The sequence below is a fragment of the Pseudophryne corroboree genome, chromosome 12 (assembly GCF_028390025.1).
Source record: "Pseudophryne corroboree isolate aPseCor3 chromosome 12, aPseCor3.hap2, whole genome shotgun sequence".
Classification (NCBI taxonomy): Eukaryota; Metazoa; Chordata; class Amphibia; order Anura; family Myobatrachidae; genus Pseudophryne; species Pseudophryne corroboree.
Window position 1 is genome coordinate 127,773,414 of NC_086455.1, and position 16,262 is coordinate 127,789,675.

The window sequence follows — 16,262 nt, forward strand, 5'->3', positions numbered from 1 at the left end:
AATTTGTTTTAAATTTTGGCACACTGGGCATTCCTTATAATATTTTTTTCATTGTGATATGAATGCCTGGCAAGAAGAACCATTGATGGATACGCTGGAGAGTTTTCTCCTCCCCTAGATGGCCACCCCATAAATGTGTGTGAGCTTCCCTCAATACCAGCTGCTCGTGTTTCCAGGGAACAGGCAACTGGTAAAGCACTACCATCAGTCCTGTGTCATGCCAACAGTAAAGCATCCTGAGACCATGTGTGGGGTTGCTTCCCAGCCAAGGGAGTGGGCTCACTCACAATTTTGCCTAAGAACACAGCCATGAATAAAGAATGGTACCAAAATATCCTCCAAGACCAACTTCTCCCAACCATCCAAGAACAGTTTGGTGACGAACAATGCCTTTTCTAGCATGATGGAGCACCTTGCCATAAGGCAAAAGTGATAACTAAGTGGCTCAGAGAACAAAACATTAAAATGTTGGGTCCATGGCCAGAAAACTCTCCACACCTTAATCCCATTGAGAACTTGTGGTCAATCCTCAAGAGGCGGGTGGACAAGCAAAAACCCACAAATTCTGACAAACTCCAAGCATTGATTAGGCAAGAATGGGCGGCAATCAGTCAGTGTGTGGCCCAGAAGTTGATTGACAGCATGCCAGGGCGAACTGCAGAGGTCTTGAAAAAGAAGGGTCAACACTGCAAATATTTACTTTTTGCATGTAATTGTCAATAAGAGCCTTTGACACTTGCTTGTAATTTTACTTCAGTATACCATAGTAAATTCTGACAAAAAGGTCTAAAAAACGCTAAAGCAGCAAACTCTGTGAAAACCAATACTTGTGTCATTCTCAAAACTTTTGTCCACGACCATATATATCGAAGCAGCACTCCCAATATCCACAATACTTAGCCGGTGCCCTCCTAAGTACCTGTGCAGATCCACGACTTAACACTCTATAGGCGGCACTATATAAATTCACAATCAGGCAGATTGGATATCGACGTTTCGAAGATTTACTTCGTCATCAGGATAAATACATAAATATATATATATGTAAAGGGAACAACACATATTATTTTATGATGTCATATATCCCATTTATAAAGCTTTAAAATAAATATATATTTTAATAAATATATATTTTAAATATATTTTTTAAATAACAACTAATTAATAAACATTATTTACTTTTGTTGTATTAGGGGTTATTCTGGTGGTTTTTCAAAAACGCTGCTTGAAATATCTAGCAGTTTCTTTTCTATAATATTGCAAGGTCAGCATGGCGATGTATATGATAGCAGTTTCTAGCAGGTTTCTGGCAGTTTTGCGTGTTTTGGCCTATAGTAAATCCAGCAGTTTCAAATTACACTGCCCTTTAATAAATCTACTCCTTAATCGGATCTGCTCAAGATTCACAATCAAAAAGAATAGACTTGGCCATGCTCCGTGGTCTCAATGCGCATCTGCCTGCAGGGAATATATCACAGTTCAGGAAGACCAAATTCCTTCTGGTCCCTCAATGGCAGTAGGCACAAGGTTTCCCCCACTTTTAAACTAATTGGGTCAGTCCAGGAAAATTTAGAATTTCCTGTACTTTGCATGGCAGAGGGGAGGGGGACAAGGTGGGGGGGCTTAACCCTTTTTATGCCCACTGCTGTGTTCCAATGCAGGGAAAGAAAACTGTAGTACCAAATAAATGTTCCTTTATATATTTATCATTTATTTTAGATGGAAAAATCACACTGACGCCTAATCATTTTAAATGTACCTCTAGAACAGTAGTTCTCAGCTCCAATTCTCAACTACCCCAAACAGGTCATGTTTTCTGAATGTCTTTAAGCATGTACAGATAAATGAATCTATTTTGCTGGATTTATAGTTGTCCCACCTGTTTTCTCAGACAGAAATCCTGAAAACATGACCTGCTGGGGATAGTTTAGAACCACTGCTCTGAAATGGCATCTTTTGAGCAAAGTTAAAGACAGACAAATCCAGGGGGTAATTAAATAGTAGCAGAGTTTGCAAAAGGGACATCAGCAGGTTTGCAGCGGGATTTAAGATTCAATTTATTTATAACTAAAACAAGGTGCCTTTGAAAACTTGTGTCCTATTCCATTTCATTCTCCCCATTGTGCCAAAATGATTTCTTTTCACATTGATCATTGCATTAGTTTCAGTGGACCCTGGCTTACATCTAAATACCTGCTTGCTCTAACATTAAACATACTCAATTTTGCTACACATTTAAATCTTTTTATTTATTGACAGTTTATTAAACTTACACAGTAAACACCATATTACATATTGGAAATCTCATGAAATAGTGTTATATAATCATTACTGAAGAATCCTCATGATTTTATTTTTCAGTGCAGCATTACGGACTGCAGCCAGGACATCAGTGCTTTGTATGTGTGAGATGAGGGTGAAATCACAACCCTAGTGAATCAGTTTGGCCCACACCCTCATTTACATCTGACAGACTGTTGGCTGCAATCTGTGTGGACATTAGGACCCTGAGGAGGATGAACTCTCTCTGCAGGACTGAGCTAAAACAAACAGCTGAGTGAGAGGAGAGAGAAGGGAGGGAGATACAGAGAGAGAGACTGAGAGAGAGAGAGAGGCAGGCAAAGAGATACAGAAGACTGAAGGCTGGAAAGAGACAGCAGGAGAGGAGGAGGAGGAGAGCACAGGGATACACAGCCTGGGAGATAATGTAGAGCTGCTAGCAGCCTCTCACCTCCTCCATTCCTGCTAACCAGTGCATCTTGTCTGCAGGATGAGGAGGATCAGGGCTAATGCCATCGCCATCCTGACTGTAGCCTGGATCCTGGGCACCTTCTACTACCTATGGCAGGACAACAAGCCCCATCCTGCTACATCCAGCAGATCTCCAGGCAGGAGCCGGGCAGCCCTCAGACAGGAGGTGCACAGAGAGGACAGGACCAGTCCCCAGGCTGTGAGTACTGGATATACTGTATATATCAGCAGCAGCAGCGGCTTTCACTAGGGCTGCACCTTATCATGTATACACTCTGAGGGGGAAGGGGGCTTCAGGACTGGTCCCCTGTGACTAACGTCTCAGACCAAGGATTCCTGTTTAGCAATAAGCACATTAAACCATCCCCTATCCCCAGATGGAGTAACTGGTAGTAGAGATGTAGAATTCCAATATTTATCATGAATACTGATCATGTATCCTGTTATGTAGCTGTTTTGTCCATATGAGAGCAAATGACAATCAACAATTTGCTACTAAACACTGGAATTGTTTTTTTTTTATACTATTGTTCAGACAAATTGGTTAAATCATGGGTTTAACCAATTTGTATGAACAATAGTTTTTGTCTATTTTCCGCTGTTTGGGAACAAATGGTCAAATGTCATTTTCTCTCCTCCAATACCAGATTTTCATTCCAACCAATCAGATCTGGCAGATGATCTGCCAGATAATTGTATGGCGTGTGCCTAGCTTAACTCATTCAAGTAGATCTCCCCACAGGAAAAAAAACAAAAAACAACAACTTTCCACTTTAATTCAGGTTCCCCAAGTTAAGACTAACTATTCCTTAATGCAGTATTGTAATTAACCCTCTCTAAATCTATTATTACGCTATAGTATTCTAATAATTGCCTGCTTTCCCATTAAGACAATTAGTCATTGTGATAAATGTTCAGCTAAACTGCATTATAGACTTCGGGAAACAGAAAGTAAATAACACATTTTATCCTGTTGATTGCCCAAGAGTCTAACTTCATGTGCTACAGTGGATTACCAATTACTGAAATAATCTGCGGCTGTAATACCGCTAGACCTTTTCTATATTTAAGACTTCCATGATAATTAATCTATAGAGCCTTCATGTTATAATAATTTATTTGAACACTAAGAACCTAACTCAGTCATAGGATTTCATATCCTAGATTACTGTATTGTATAACTCCATAAAATGTCTGTGTTACAGAGCGTCATTAAATATGTAAGGTTGAAAATAATATTTTTGTATATTTTATCATATAGAACAGCCAATTTCCATTTATATCCCTGTTAAAGCTTATGATATATTATGTCTGCACATATAAAGCTTTCTGCCCAAGTACTGAATAACTTAAACTGACCATACACCTAGAGGTTCTCTCTTACAGTTGGCTGGTTGGAATGAAAATCTGGTAATGCAGGGGAGCAAATGATAATCTGCTATTTGCTGCGAAATGCCGCAAAACCTACAAAAACTAGTTCAGACAAGTCGTTCAATACCCATTTCACACATAGGTTTTTACCCGGTAATTTGCTGTAACATCCCGGGTCACATTCTGTGTGACAGGATCAGCTGGGTCAAAAATCCTGGCACTTCAACCCTGGTTTTTATAACGGTCAAAGTCTTGGCAATTTCGAACCGGGTTGACCCTTTTATACAGGAGAAATACTCGTGTTGATCGGCAAATTACCGGGTAGAAATTCTTGACCTGGTAATTTGCTTCTCTTTATGAAAGGGGGACAGGCAGGGACCGGCACTCAAATGCCGTGTATAAAAGCCATGATTTTCAGACATTTCTGTCTGAAAGTGGTATTAATCAAACAGATATTACCAACCTGTCTGAACGACGCCTTTGGCCATTTTCTAGGGTTTCAGAGCAAATTGGCAGTTGTCTTTTGCTCCCATATATTACCAGACTTTTATTCCACCAGCCAACTAGTTGGATGAAAGTTGTTCTAGTGTATGTCCAGATTTACATGAGTATACAGTATTAGTTGATGCGTGAAACGTTCCATCTATTGTCTTTATGCAATTTATATGAATTATAACCTTTTAAACTACTATAGCATGACATCTAACAACTGTTCTATCAATATTATGCATCCCGCCTCTTGTAATTTGATTATATTTGTGAAAACCTTAATAGTTTTAGTCAGATGTCTGATTTGCAGTTTCTAGGAAAGCAAATTCCATTTTGTTTCTTATCACACACATCACGTATTTAATCAAAAGATGTATGCTCAGTGTTTAGTCATGCTTGAAAAAAAAAAATCTCCTGTTACTAGTACTTGGGGATTACATCCTGTACCTATTCACACAGGTTCAGTGTATGCAGCAAGGGTCACACTGTAGTGTGGGGGTGGATGGGTTTTAATCTCTGTGTGTACATGCTGATATTATGAGTTCTCGTAACCATGGCAGCCAACCTTGGTGAATTGTGCCCAGCTTAATAGTGATTTAACTTTGTACTTGGATTTTATAAAATCTAGTTTGCATTCTGTAGCTGAGAGACACTTGGGAAGCTGAGCCAATCCGCTTAGACTGTACAATCCAAGTTTTTCATGGCTTGGGCCTCGTAAATGTTGTTAATACCTTATCAGATCTTACAGAGCCAGATTGGTTCTTCTATAGACGTGATATTGTGACGCCGTTGACTGACATAGGTTGCACTGTCTTAGATTGTAGTTGGTTCCATTGACTATACTATGATATCCAAAATCTACATAGAGAAATGCTTATTACTATTCACTGTGGATCTGGTGACCTATGTGTAAGTGGAAAATGTGCCACAATTCATTGATTTTTCAAAATCAACACAGAGATCATGGGTTGATGAAGATCCCCCAGTAATACTGATTCTCAGACTGCATTTACCATGCAAATGTACATAATATAATGTATTTCACTTGTTTCATTGCAATACGATCTTGCATGGAGTGTACTGCTATCAGTAATTATCTTACATTATTATTTTCCAAGCCCCCTTCATGATGTGTGAATGGCCTTTCACTGTTTCCTGTACTATGTGTCTGGCTATGTTATCTTGAATTAGGGGATTGTCAAAGCTTCTGTTTGACCTAAGATTCAACTGCGGGCTCTGCTATGATGCAGTAGGGTCACATATAAGCAAGTGAATGTCTACAAATTTCACATGATTAAAATCTTAAAATTGTAAGCAAAATATTTAATACTGTAAATGTAATTGGCTAATATGATTTGGTGTAGGAAAAGAGACAGTGTTTACTGATAAAACACAAAAGGTACTTGCTCATTTTGCCTGACCTGCACATATGTCTTGCATCGGGGTTGGCGTATATGTAAGGGTGGCATGGGTGTCATGAAGAGCAATGTTCAGCCTATCGGAAGGATCTAGTTTTGACATTAGTTTGACCACATCCTTCAATCCCGTGAGCCAGTGCTTTTTTTTTCCCAGACAATTTAACACTACTTACGTATATAGCGGCACACTGTCATCTGCGCAACTGACATTTTGCTGGATTTATGTAGGCATAATCTGAATGTCTGATGCCCAGAATAGTGTGTATGGGGGACCTAGCCATTTCTATAATGGGTGCAGTGTTTGTGGTGCACACAGGCCCCTAGGCCCGGGGGGGGGGGGCACACTGCACACATAGCACCCTTATAATATACTTACCCCTTTGAAGTCCCGCAGCGGCGGCCCTGCAGTGCGGGCACTAATCACTTGGAAAATAGCCGCCGCGGCCATATCTGAGCGATTTGCGCATGCGCACTGGAGATGTCCATGGGAACAAGGCACGGGCGCCATGTTCCCGGAAACCTGTGCATGCACAGTAGACTCTAGCATTATGGCAGAGTCTACTAGAACCAGAGAGGAGGGGGCCTGCAACGTAGGTTGCATGCAGGTCCCCTCCTCTCTTAAAATGCCCCTAATGGGGAGATGTATCAAACCTTCAAGATTGATCCAATCAATCACAGTTTATAAGATAACGGTGAGAAGTCTGATAGATTGTCGTGGGCAACTTCTCCCTTTATCTCTAATAGGTTTGTTACATTTCCCTATAGGTGAGGACAATGGTTTTCAAGGATTAATGTTCCCTTATGCAGTTGGCTGCTACTACAACCAAACAATTGGACCTCTGTGGTCATGACCCTACTGTTTGTGGCCAGAGATCTGGTTCATAGAGCTGGGAACATATTGTCTGGTGTGAGCACGTTAAACTTTTTTTTCGGGGCTCATTTACATTTGGATGTAAGCAGTGGTTGAATTGGGCCGGTATGCAGCGGTATAACATACCGGCACTTTACCACAAACCCGGAAGCCCTTTTTTTTTTTTATAGCAGTGCAGGCACCCCCCACACGCCACGCCTGCAGCACAGTGATCCGCGGTGGCCTGAAAGAGAAACTTCCTTCTGTCTCCACCTCACGATGTGACGCACACCCACCTGAGCGCTCTCTCCCTCCTACAACAGGCTAGTGTCTCGCTCTCTCGGACACTAGCCTGCTGCTGATTCCTGTGCCCCGACTTAAAACGCTGCGCCCGCCGCTTGGTCAGATAATATTTTACTGGCTGGCGGCTGCGACGCCCACCCACGCTCTCTCTTCTCGTGTGACAGAGCCAGAGAACAAGTTCAGCAGAGACTGACAGTAAGTGACTAAGTGAACTGCAGTGCTGCAGCTGAGCCTGCGCCTACTGGGAGAGGAGAGGGGTGGGGGAGCTAGCCAGGGGGAGTATACTGGCTGCATGTGTACATACATGTGCACTCACAAAAACAAAACAAAAAAAGAAGATATACTTAAAAATATTAGCTGTGCCAAGCATTCAGTACTTTCCTGAGTGGGGTTTTTTATGTGTATCTGGCAGGGTTGCATAAAAATCGGATTTTTAACAAAAAATTAAATTTAAAAAATTGTATTTATTTGATTTAAATTAGATTTTTTGGGATTTAAATAGGATTTTATTTATTAACTTTTTTTAAGTAATCTGTTTAATGTTAGATGTTTACACCTTGTTTTAGTAATACATGAACAATTTCTGAAGTGAGAACAGTAACAAAATGAACACAGTAATAGAATAAATACACACTAAACAGTTGCATCAAGAAGTACAATTAGGCTCTGATTTTCAGTCAATCATTTGTTTGAGTCTGAGTCAAATATGTACATGTCTTTGTCCACGTCCCCACGTTTGTCCTCAACAGAAAAGGCTCTGTAGCAGGCAACCAACTTAGCTGCTTTTCCATTTCCCAATCTGTTGCTTGTTTTGGATTGTACAAAACCGTACGTAGAAAAAATCCTTTCAATTCCTGCGCTTGATGAAACTGCGGTGAACTCTGCTTCAGAAGATTTACTACAGAAGTGTCTAACTGAAGTTGAGCTGCGTAGGACATCCACCAGGCTAGAGGAGATACTTGGCGTATTGTCCCCTTCAAACATGTATGGTGCAAATGGTTTCATCATACCTCCCAACTGTCCCGATTTTCGCGGGACAGTCCCATTTTTTTGGGACTGTCCCGCTGTCCCACCCGCGGGCCGCAGTGTCCCGCGGTGGGGGGGCAGTTGGGAGGCTCTGTCTCTCGCTGCCCTGCTTAGCAGAGCAGCGGTGAATAGACGCTGTGCGCATGCGCACAGCGTCTATTCATTGGAGACAGAGGGAGAGGGGGCATGCCAGCAGCTCACAGAGCGCTGGGCATGTCCCTTCAGTGACGAAAACAGGGGCGTGGCTTGCGATCGTGGGGTCCTCTGCGAAGCCACGCCCCCTTTTTGTAGGTCACGCCCCCTTTTCGGGAGCGCACGCGGCTTCGCCGCGCGTGTGTCCCTCTTTACAGAAGGGAAAAGTTGGGAGGTATGTTTCATGGATGAACAAAAGTTGATGATGACCGGCATAATTTCACGATTATTGACATGAGCGAACTCTATAGCAGCCTCAATTTCAGCAGGACTAAGCTTTTTTCCCCTTTACCTAGGATCAAGTAGATTAGCCAGCAAGTGGGCATCTGTGAGTGCAGTGAGCTCTTGCCTTTGCCATCTTTATTACAATGATGGGGTGTCCAATCTCTTCAAGATCATCTAACAGCTTCTTTCACACTTGTACATCCTCACTGATTGTGCAGTTCCATCTTTGTGCACGATACAGGGCTACAGCTACAGGTTTCAGTCGAGCCAAATCTTCAGCACTCCACTTAATACCAAAGTTATTAACTTTGTTAATAATGTCTTGTCGGATATCATCTTTGTTTTCATCACATACTCTAATGAGAATGAGCCAGTTTTTCAGAAAGGACTCCAAACAGTCTGCCATAGTATTCCAGCGTACATCACTTGGTAGTGTATACTTGGTAGAATTTCCTATACACCATACATTATTCTCCCCAACTGAGCTGGGAAAAAAAAAAAAAAAGGACAGCCCCCACCTACACGTCTATCTCTTTCTAAGCAAAAGGTGTAGTTTAACGTGTTGATTTAAATTGTTGATTTAATCATTTGATTTAAATCGTTGATTTAATCATTTGCTTTAAATCGTTTGATTTAAATCGACTCATACTGTGTTGCGTAATGTGAAATTTGACTCATACTGTGAGGAGTAATGTGAATTTGACTCGTACTGTGTGGCATAATGTGAATTTCGACTCATACTGTGTTGCGTAATGTGAATTTTGGCCCATTCAGTGTGGCGTAATGTATAAGGGGCACCAGTACTAGATAGTATAAGGTGTCCTACTATTGTGGTGCATTATGTGTATAAGGGTTATATGGTGTGGTACACTACGTGTAAGGACACGCCCATTTTCAGTGACCACACCCCTTTTCCGAAGTGCACACGCCTTCAGTGCGCGCATAATTACTACCTCCACTTTTCCATACTCCCACTTCAAAATTTCCACTTTGACCACTGGATGTAAGTCATTTTTATGACAAACCTCACCGATGTAGAAGTACACGTCTGCGAGGATAGGTGCGACTTTCACAATCTCCCTGAAATGTTTTTTTTTTCAAAAGTAGGCAAGTATGACACACACACACACACACACACACACACACACACACACACACACACACACACACACTTTGTAAGATCTGTCCTGTCTACTCAATCCATGCACAGTAGAAGCCAAAGGTTCCCACTGTGAGGGAGACAGGACAGACCTAGAAGAGGTAGTCAGGAATGGGCTAAGAATGGCACTCACTGAGGTGTGTGTATTTTGGGAACCAGAACAGAAGAGAAGGGAGGGTCCAAACAGTCTATAAGATTGTTGTGACTGGAGACCCCCCCAGCCACATGTGAACTGGCGGCCGCGGTGCTGAAGGGTCCATTTTAATGGACAAATTGGGGCTTGGTGCCATGTTCTGTAAATCATGTTTAATGATGTGTTTTAACATGTCACATGTAGTGCTCTGTGCACAGTTGTAGGATTGCATGTTTAAATATATTTAAGATGTGGTCACATGCATTTTAAAGGGAAAAATGCACTTAATATATATGACTGAATAAGGATCCCCTATCTTCTGCGACTAGGAAATGGGATGTTCATTACCCTCTCCCAGCAGATCTGGTGACTGGCAATACCTTTTGACGTTGGACAGTGTACAGCAGATAATGTGCTAAAAAGTGGTATGGGTTTGGAACCTATATTTATTTATGTAGCTGGTTTGATTGATATATGAATCCTGAATGCTATATGCAGGAAAAGGATGAGGAACATTAAATAAACGTATCAAAGGTGAATTGTAAACTACCAGGTGGTAAAGGATGGAGTTTAAATGACACCAAACTTTGTGTGTGACAGGAAGGAGGAAATAGCTTCATGCACTTATATTCTTTTAAAATTTAATTAATTTATTTATATTTTGTAAGATATCCTGATTGGATGGAAAGGACTCAGAGGGGACTACCCCCTGAGATGAATTGTGCTTTTACTGTATAAAAAGGGGAGGCCTGTGAGCTTCAGAGGTGTATTATACCATTTGCACTCTGCTGTAAACATCTTGCTGTATTGCTGAAGTTCTTTTCAGAACTATTTGGGCGAATAAACATCTTTTGCCTCAAGACGACCGCTTCATCTTGTGACCTGCAGGGCTAGGTGAAACCTAGCTCCATTTTCCGGCTGTCCAGGGTGCACCCAGCATCTCCAAGCTCCGCCGGCTACCGTGCTGTGCTTAGGCAAGCAAAACATTAATATATCCGTAATCTATAATTCTTGGGCAATGAACAAGGAACACATATTTAGTGTAGAGCAGTGGCGGAACAAGCAAGCGGTGGGCCCAGGTGCGACAAAATGCTTTGGGCCCCCCCCATCCAAGTCCACCCCATGGGCAGTGCGCGCCGTAGGCGCGCGCAAAAATACATAGTGACGTGGCTTCGTGGGGAAGGGGTGTGTCCACAAAATAATACCAATTCATAAAACGGTGCACAGTAGTCTCCATTCTTCAAATTACGCCGCACAGTAGCACCACTACACCAGGTAGAGACCCTTTTACACCTTACAGCGAACAGATTCCCCTTTTTACACATAACGGCAGACAGCGTGCACTTTTTACACCTAAGGGCAGACAGCGTGCCCTCGTTACACATAGCGGCAGACAGCGTGCCCTCGTCATACATAGCGGCAGACAGCGTGCACTTTTTACACATTACGGCAGACAGCGTCCCCATTTTACACATTACGGCAGACAGAATACACTTTTTACACATAACGGCAGACAGCATCCCCATTTTACACATTACGGCAGACAGCATACACTTTTTACACATAACGGCAGACAGCGTGCCCTTTTTACACATTACGGCATGCAGATTCTACCTTTTTACACATAGCGGCAGGCAGATTCCCCATTTTTATACATAGCGGCAGGCAGATTCCCCATTTTTACACATTGCGGCAGGCTGATTCCCCCTTTTTACACATTGCGGCAGGCAGATTCCCCATTTTTACATTGCGGCAGGCAGATTCCCCCTTTTTACACATTGCGGCAGGCAGATTCCCCATTTTTATACATAGCGGCAGGCAGATTCCCCATTTTTATACATAGCGGCAGGCAGTCCCCCCTTTTTACACATTGCGGCAGGCTGATTCCCCCTTTTTACACATTGCGGCAGGCAGTCCCAACAAATAAAAAAAGAAAGAGAAAGAAAGAAAGAAAGAAAGAAAGATTATACTTACCCTCTCTGTTGGCTCAGGCTCCTTGTGCAGCTTCCCGGGCAGTAGAGAAGGAGGAAGAGGGAGGTGGAGGAGGGAGCCGCAGCAGCGCTGTGTTATTGGTGGAGGCGCTGCTGCTGCTGCCCCTCTGCTTCACTATAGGCTGTTCTCAGAGACAGCCTATAGTGAAGCAGAGGAGCAGCAGCAGCAGCGCCTCCACCAGTAACAAAGCGCTGCTGCGGCTCCCTCCTTCACCTCCGCCCTTCACCTAACCCCGTACCGCTGCAGTGCGCGCCGCTCCTCTCCTCTCTCTCCGGGCGGCTGTGCGCTGCGGGCAGCGGTTGCCCGCAGCGCACAGCGGCATGTAATGAGTCAGTTTGACTCATTACATGCTTGGGCCCCTGAACAGAGGCGGGCCCCAGTGCAACGCACTGCTTGCACTGCCGGTAGTTCCGCCTCTGGTGTAGAGTTCAATAATAACACTTCCACGTTTTTTTAGAGGTACTTTAACACTATAAACTTTACTTTTAAGATATATTTCTCCATTAATTTAGGTAGATAGTGTCCATCTTTGTGGTTGGCATAGTAACCAGTATTGAAGTAAGTCCTCTGCACTGATTTCTGTTGATTTACTAGAATGTCTCAAAAGAATATCTGTTTCCATTAGTGTATTATGAAAAACGTATAATGTGGCCAAATGCTTAATTTGACAAGTACACCGTAAGTAATATTATGATATGTTGTGTGGCCACCAGTGGCAGATTTTACCTATGGGGGGGTAATTCTGAGTTGATCGCAGCAGCAAATTTGTTTGCAGTTGGGCAAAACCATGTGCACTGCAGGGGGGGCAGATATAACATTTGCAGAGAGAGTTAGATTTGGGTGGGTTATTTTGTTTATGTGCAGGGTAAATACTGACTGCTTTATTTTTATACTGTAATTTAGATTTCAGTTTGAACACACCCCACCCAAATCTAACTCTCCCTGCAAATGTTATATCTGCCACACCTGCAGTGCAAATGGTTTTGCCCAACTGCTAACAAATTTGATGCTGCGATCAACTTGGAATTACCCCCATGGGCTGCAGCCCCTGAGAAAAACTGCCACGTCAATGAGCCAGTTGCAATCTGTGACTACACTGGCTTTATTGTGACTGGCAGTGACTTTCTACTGGAAGTCTTACCTGCCAGTCACCCGCAGGACAGGCAATCCCTTTGGGAGGTGTTTCCTCCCTCTGGGACAACCAGTCCAGGCCGCAATTAGCAGAGAGTGTGCTTCCTGTGGGAAGCCACTCCCTACCTAATCATCAGCCCTATCCGGGTTCTATGAGCTGCTCCCAATGCAGTCCATAGAAACCAGGGGTTTGAGCATGCGCAGTCCCGACACCTCTTGTCGCATGCGCCTGTCCGCTTCATTGTGCAGGTGCTGGGACCAGGCCTGCAGCAGGGGCTCGCCTACCCTCCGGACCAGGCAGCACTGCCAGTGACAGCCCCCTCCTACACACAGGTAGGAGCCGCCGCTGCTGGCCACCAAATCAAATTACTTATTAAATTAACTCTGCACATTTTTTAAATCTTGTTGTAAATCCTAGATTTGCCGATTCTGACCCAAAAAAATTATCAAAATCGATGAGTCAGTAATTTTTATCATGCTGGATTTTGCCGATGTCCATCGAACATCATTTTTGAACATGAACAGGCTTGGGGAATTGCCCGGCTGATATATTGTCCTTTGCCTCTCTATAGGCAAGGCCGGCGCCACCATTAGGTAGCTGCCTATGAGCGCCGGCACTTGAAGGGCGGCCCCACTGAGCGAACAAACAAATTAAGGCTATGACAACCAGAATGGGTGCTGCGCATGCTGAAAAAATTTGAGGCTCCCGCAGCCACTCCATGCGCACAAGTATTGGATCTGCTGGGCCAGGGCTGGAGTCCCCGCCTCCTCCTCTTGCCTTCCCGCCCCCGGCCCCATGACCGAGGAGAAGATGCGTTCCCTGTGCCTGTATTGCAAGCCGCACAGGGAGCTGCCTGCTGAGAAGGAGGTCGTGACCAGAGACGGCGGCAGGAACTTCCCCAACCACCAACTGATCTGCCCCCTTTCCCTGCTAGCCCTGACCGGCAGCTGTGATGGAGAGTCCAGCACCCAGAAATGCGTCTTCAAGGTTAATATCTCTCTCTCCCTCTCTCTTTAGATTGACAAAAAAATATATATATATAATGCTGTACAGTCTGGGGCAAATCTCTCTCTCTCTCTGTGTGTGTGTGTGTGTGTTATATATATATATATACACACACACACACAGGTTGAGTATCCCTTATCCAAAATGCTTGGGACCAGAGGTATTTTGGATATCGGATTTATCCGTATTTTGGAATAATTAGATACCATAAAGAGATATCATGGTGATGGGACCTAAATCTAAGCACAGAATGCATTTATGTTACATACATATACACCTCTTATACACACAGACTGAAGGTCATTTTAGCCAATATTTTTTATAACTTTGTGTATTAAACAAAGTGTGTGTACATTCACACAATTCATTTATGTTTCATATACACCTTATACACACAGCCTGAAGGTAATTTAATACAATATTATTAATAACTTTGTGTATTAAACATAGTTTGTGTACATTGAGCCATCAAAAAACAAAGGTTTTACTATCTCACTCAAAAAATTCCGTATTTCGGAATATTTGGATATGGGATACTCAACCTGTGTGTATATGTGTGTGTATATATATATATATATATATATAGTGTGTGTGTGTGTGTATATATATATATATATATATATATATATATATATATATATATATATATATGCCATCCAGATTAGTGTAGATATGTTCCAATTTTATCTATCTATCATTAAGCAGAAAAGACCTGCACTCCACTTGAGCTTTTGCATGTACCTGGGTGCCCTCCCTGGAATTGTCAATTCCAAACATTCTCCTGTACCTATGGGAGGCACTTCATGGATTTCAAAGACGTATGCACATACGCAGAGATAGCTTTTCTACATTTCAGATACTTTAATATTGCACCTTTCGACAAAAGATGCAATAATACAGATGCAATATTAAAGCATCTGAAACGTTGTACGCTATTTGTGCATGTCTGAAAATGTTTGTGGAAATCCATAGTGTCGCCCATAAGTACAGGAGTATACAGTATCTATCAAGGTCTCCCTAATCATAACCAGGACTTTACCCTAATACCTTAACCCAAAACTGATAAGCCAACCCTAATATCCTTTCCCTGATACTCTAACCCCATCCCCCAAACTAACCCTAATACCCCAACTGAAACCGCTAAACAACCCTAATAACCTATCCGTAATATCCTAACCCAATCCAGTTAACTAACCCTAGTATCCTTACCCCCTAACCTATCCCGTATACTCTGTTACCTAACCATAAAGGGCAGTCTGGATAGGCCATATGGCTCTTATCTGAGGAAAATATTCTTTGGTGCGGCACTAAGGTGTCTATTTACTAAGCCTTGGATGGAGATAAAGTACCAGCCACTCTGCTCCTAACAGTCATTTTTCAAACACAGCCTGTGGCATGGCAGTTAGGAGCCGACTGGCTGGTACTTTGGGGTACATTTACTAAGCAGTGATAAGAGCGGAGAAGTGAGCCAGTGGAGAAGTTGCCCATGGCAACCAATCAGCACTGAAGTAAGATCTATAATTTGCATACTATAAAATGATGCAGAGCTCCTGATTGGTTGATGGGGAAATTTCTCCACTGGCTCACTTCTCTATTCTTATCACTGCTTAGTAAATGTACCCCTTAGATTGAGCCTGCATGCAGGCTCAATCTAGCACCGGGGATAGCGATGGGCGGGGCCACGCATCGCTATCGCTGGGGGGCATACAAGCGACAGATCCGTGCTTAAAATCTAAGCAATCTGGTCAGATTGCTTAGATTTTAATCACGGATCTCTCTGTGTGTACCCCCCTTTAGTAAATAGACTCCTAACTCACAGTTATCAGTTGTCAACAGTTATCACAGTTGTTGCTGTGGAGCTTGTAAGACGCCACCTGCGCACTTAACATTTCAGCTGAGAGGCTGGCTACTGGGGTGGTGGTGGGGAGCGCTGAAGGTTTGCCTAGGAAGCTGGGAAATGTAGCCGGTCCAAGCTATAGACACAAACTGCTGACAATTGCAAGACAATCTGGATGAGATTCAATTGTTTTCTCTCTGGCAGCCAGTAGATGGCGCCCAATGGAACTATTCAAGTGTTTCTCCATTTGGGCACCTGTATTTCAGCTCGCACCCTCGGTTGTGGCAAGCTAAAATGAGCAAAAATTTACTATTTTAAGCGCTCAAACGGGATGTTTCGCATTGCGCCTATTACTTTGGTGGGGTTTAGCTGCTTTACT

The 16,262-nt window shown here is 43.0% G+C and overlaps 1 protein-coding gene across 1 annotated transcript in view; it reads left to right on the plus strand.

Moving 5' to 3' along the window:
- The first annotated feature begins 2,477 nt into the window (after positions 1-2,477).
- The window catches only part of GALNT16 (polypeptide N-acetylgalactosaminyltransferase 16), a 195,349-nt gene continuing 181,564 nt past the window's right edge, over positions 2,478-16,262 (plus strand). Inside the window, exon 1 of the mRNA XM_063948010.1 lies at positions 2,478-2,950. Within this exon, the coding sequence (XP_063804080.1) occupies positions 2,771-2,950 (180 nt within the window). The 5' untranslated portion in view covers positions 2,478-2,770. The remainder of the gene's footprint in view (positions 2,951-16,262) is intronic.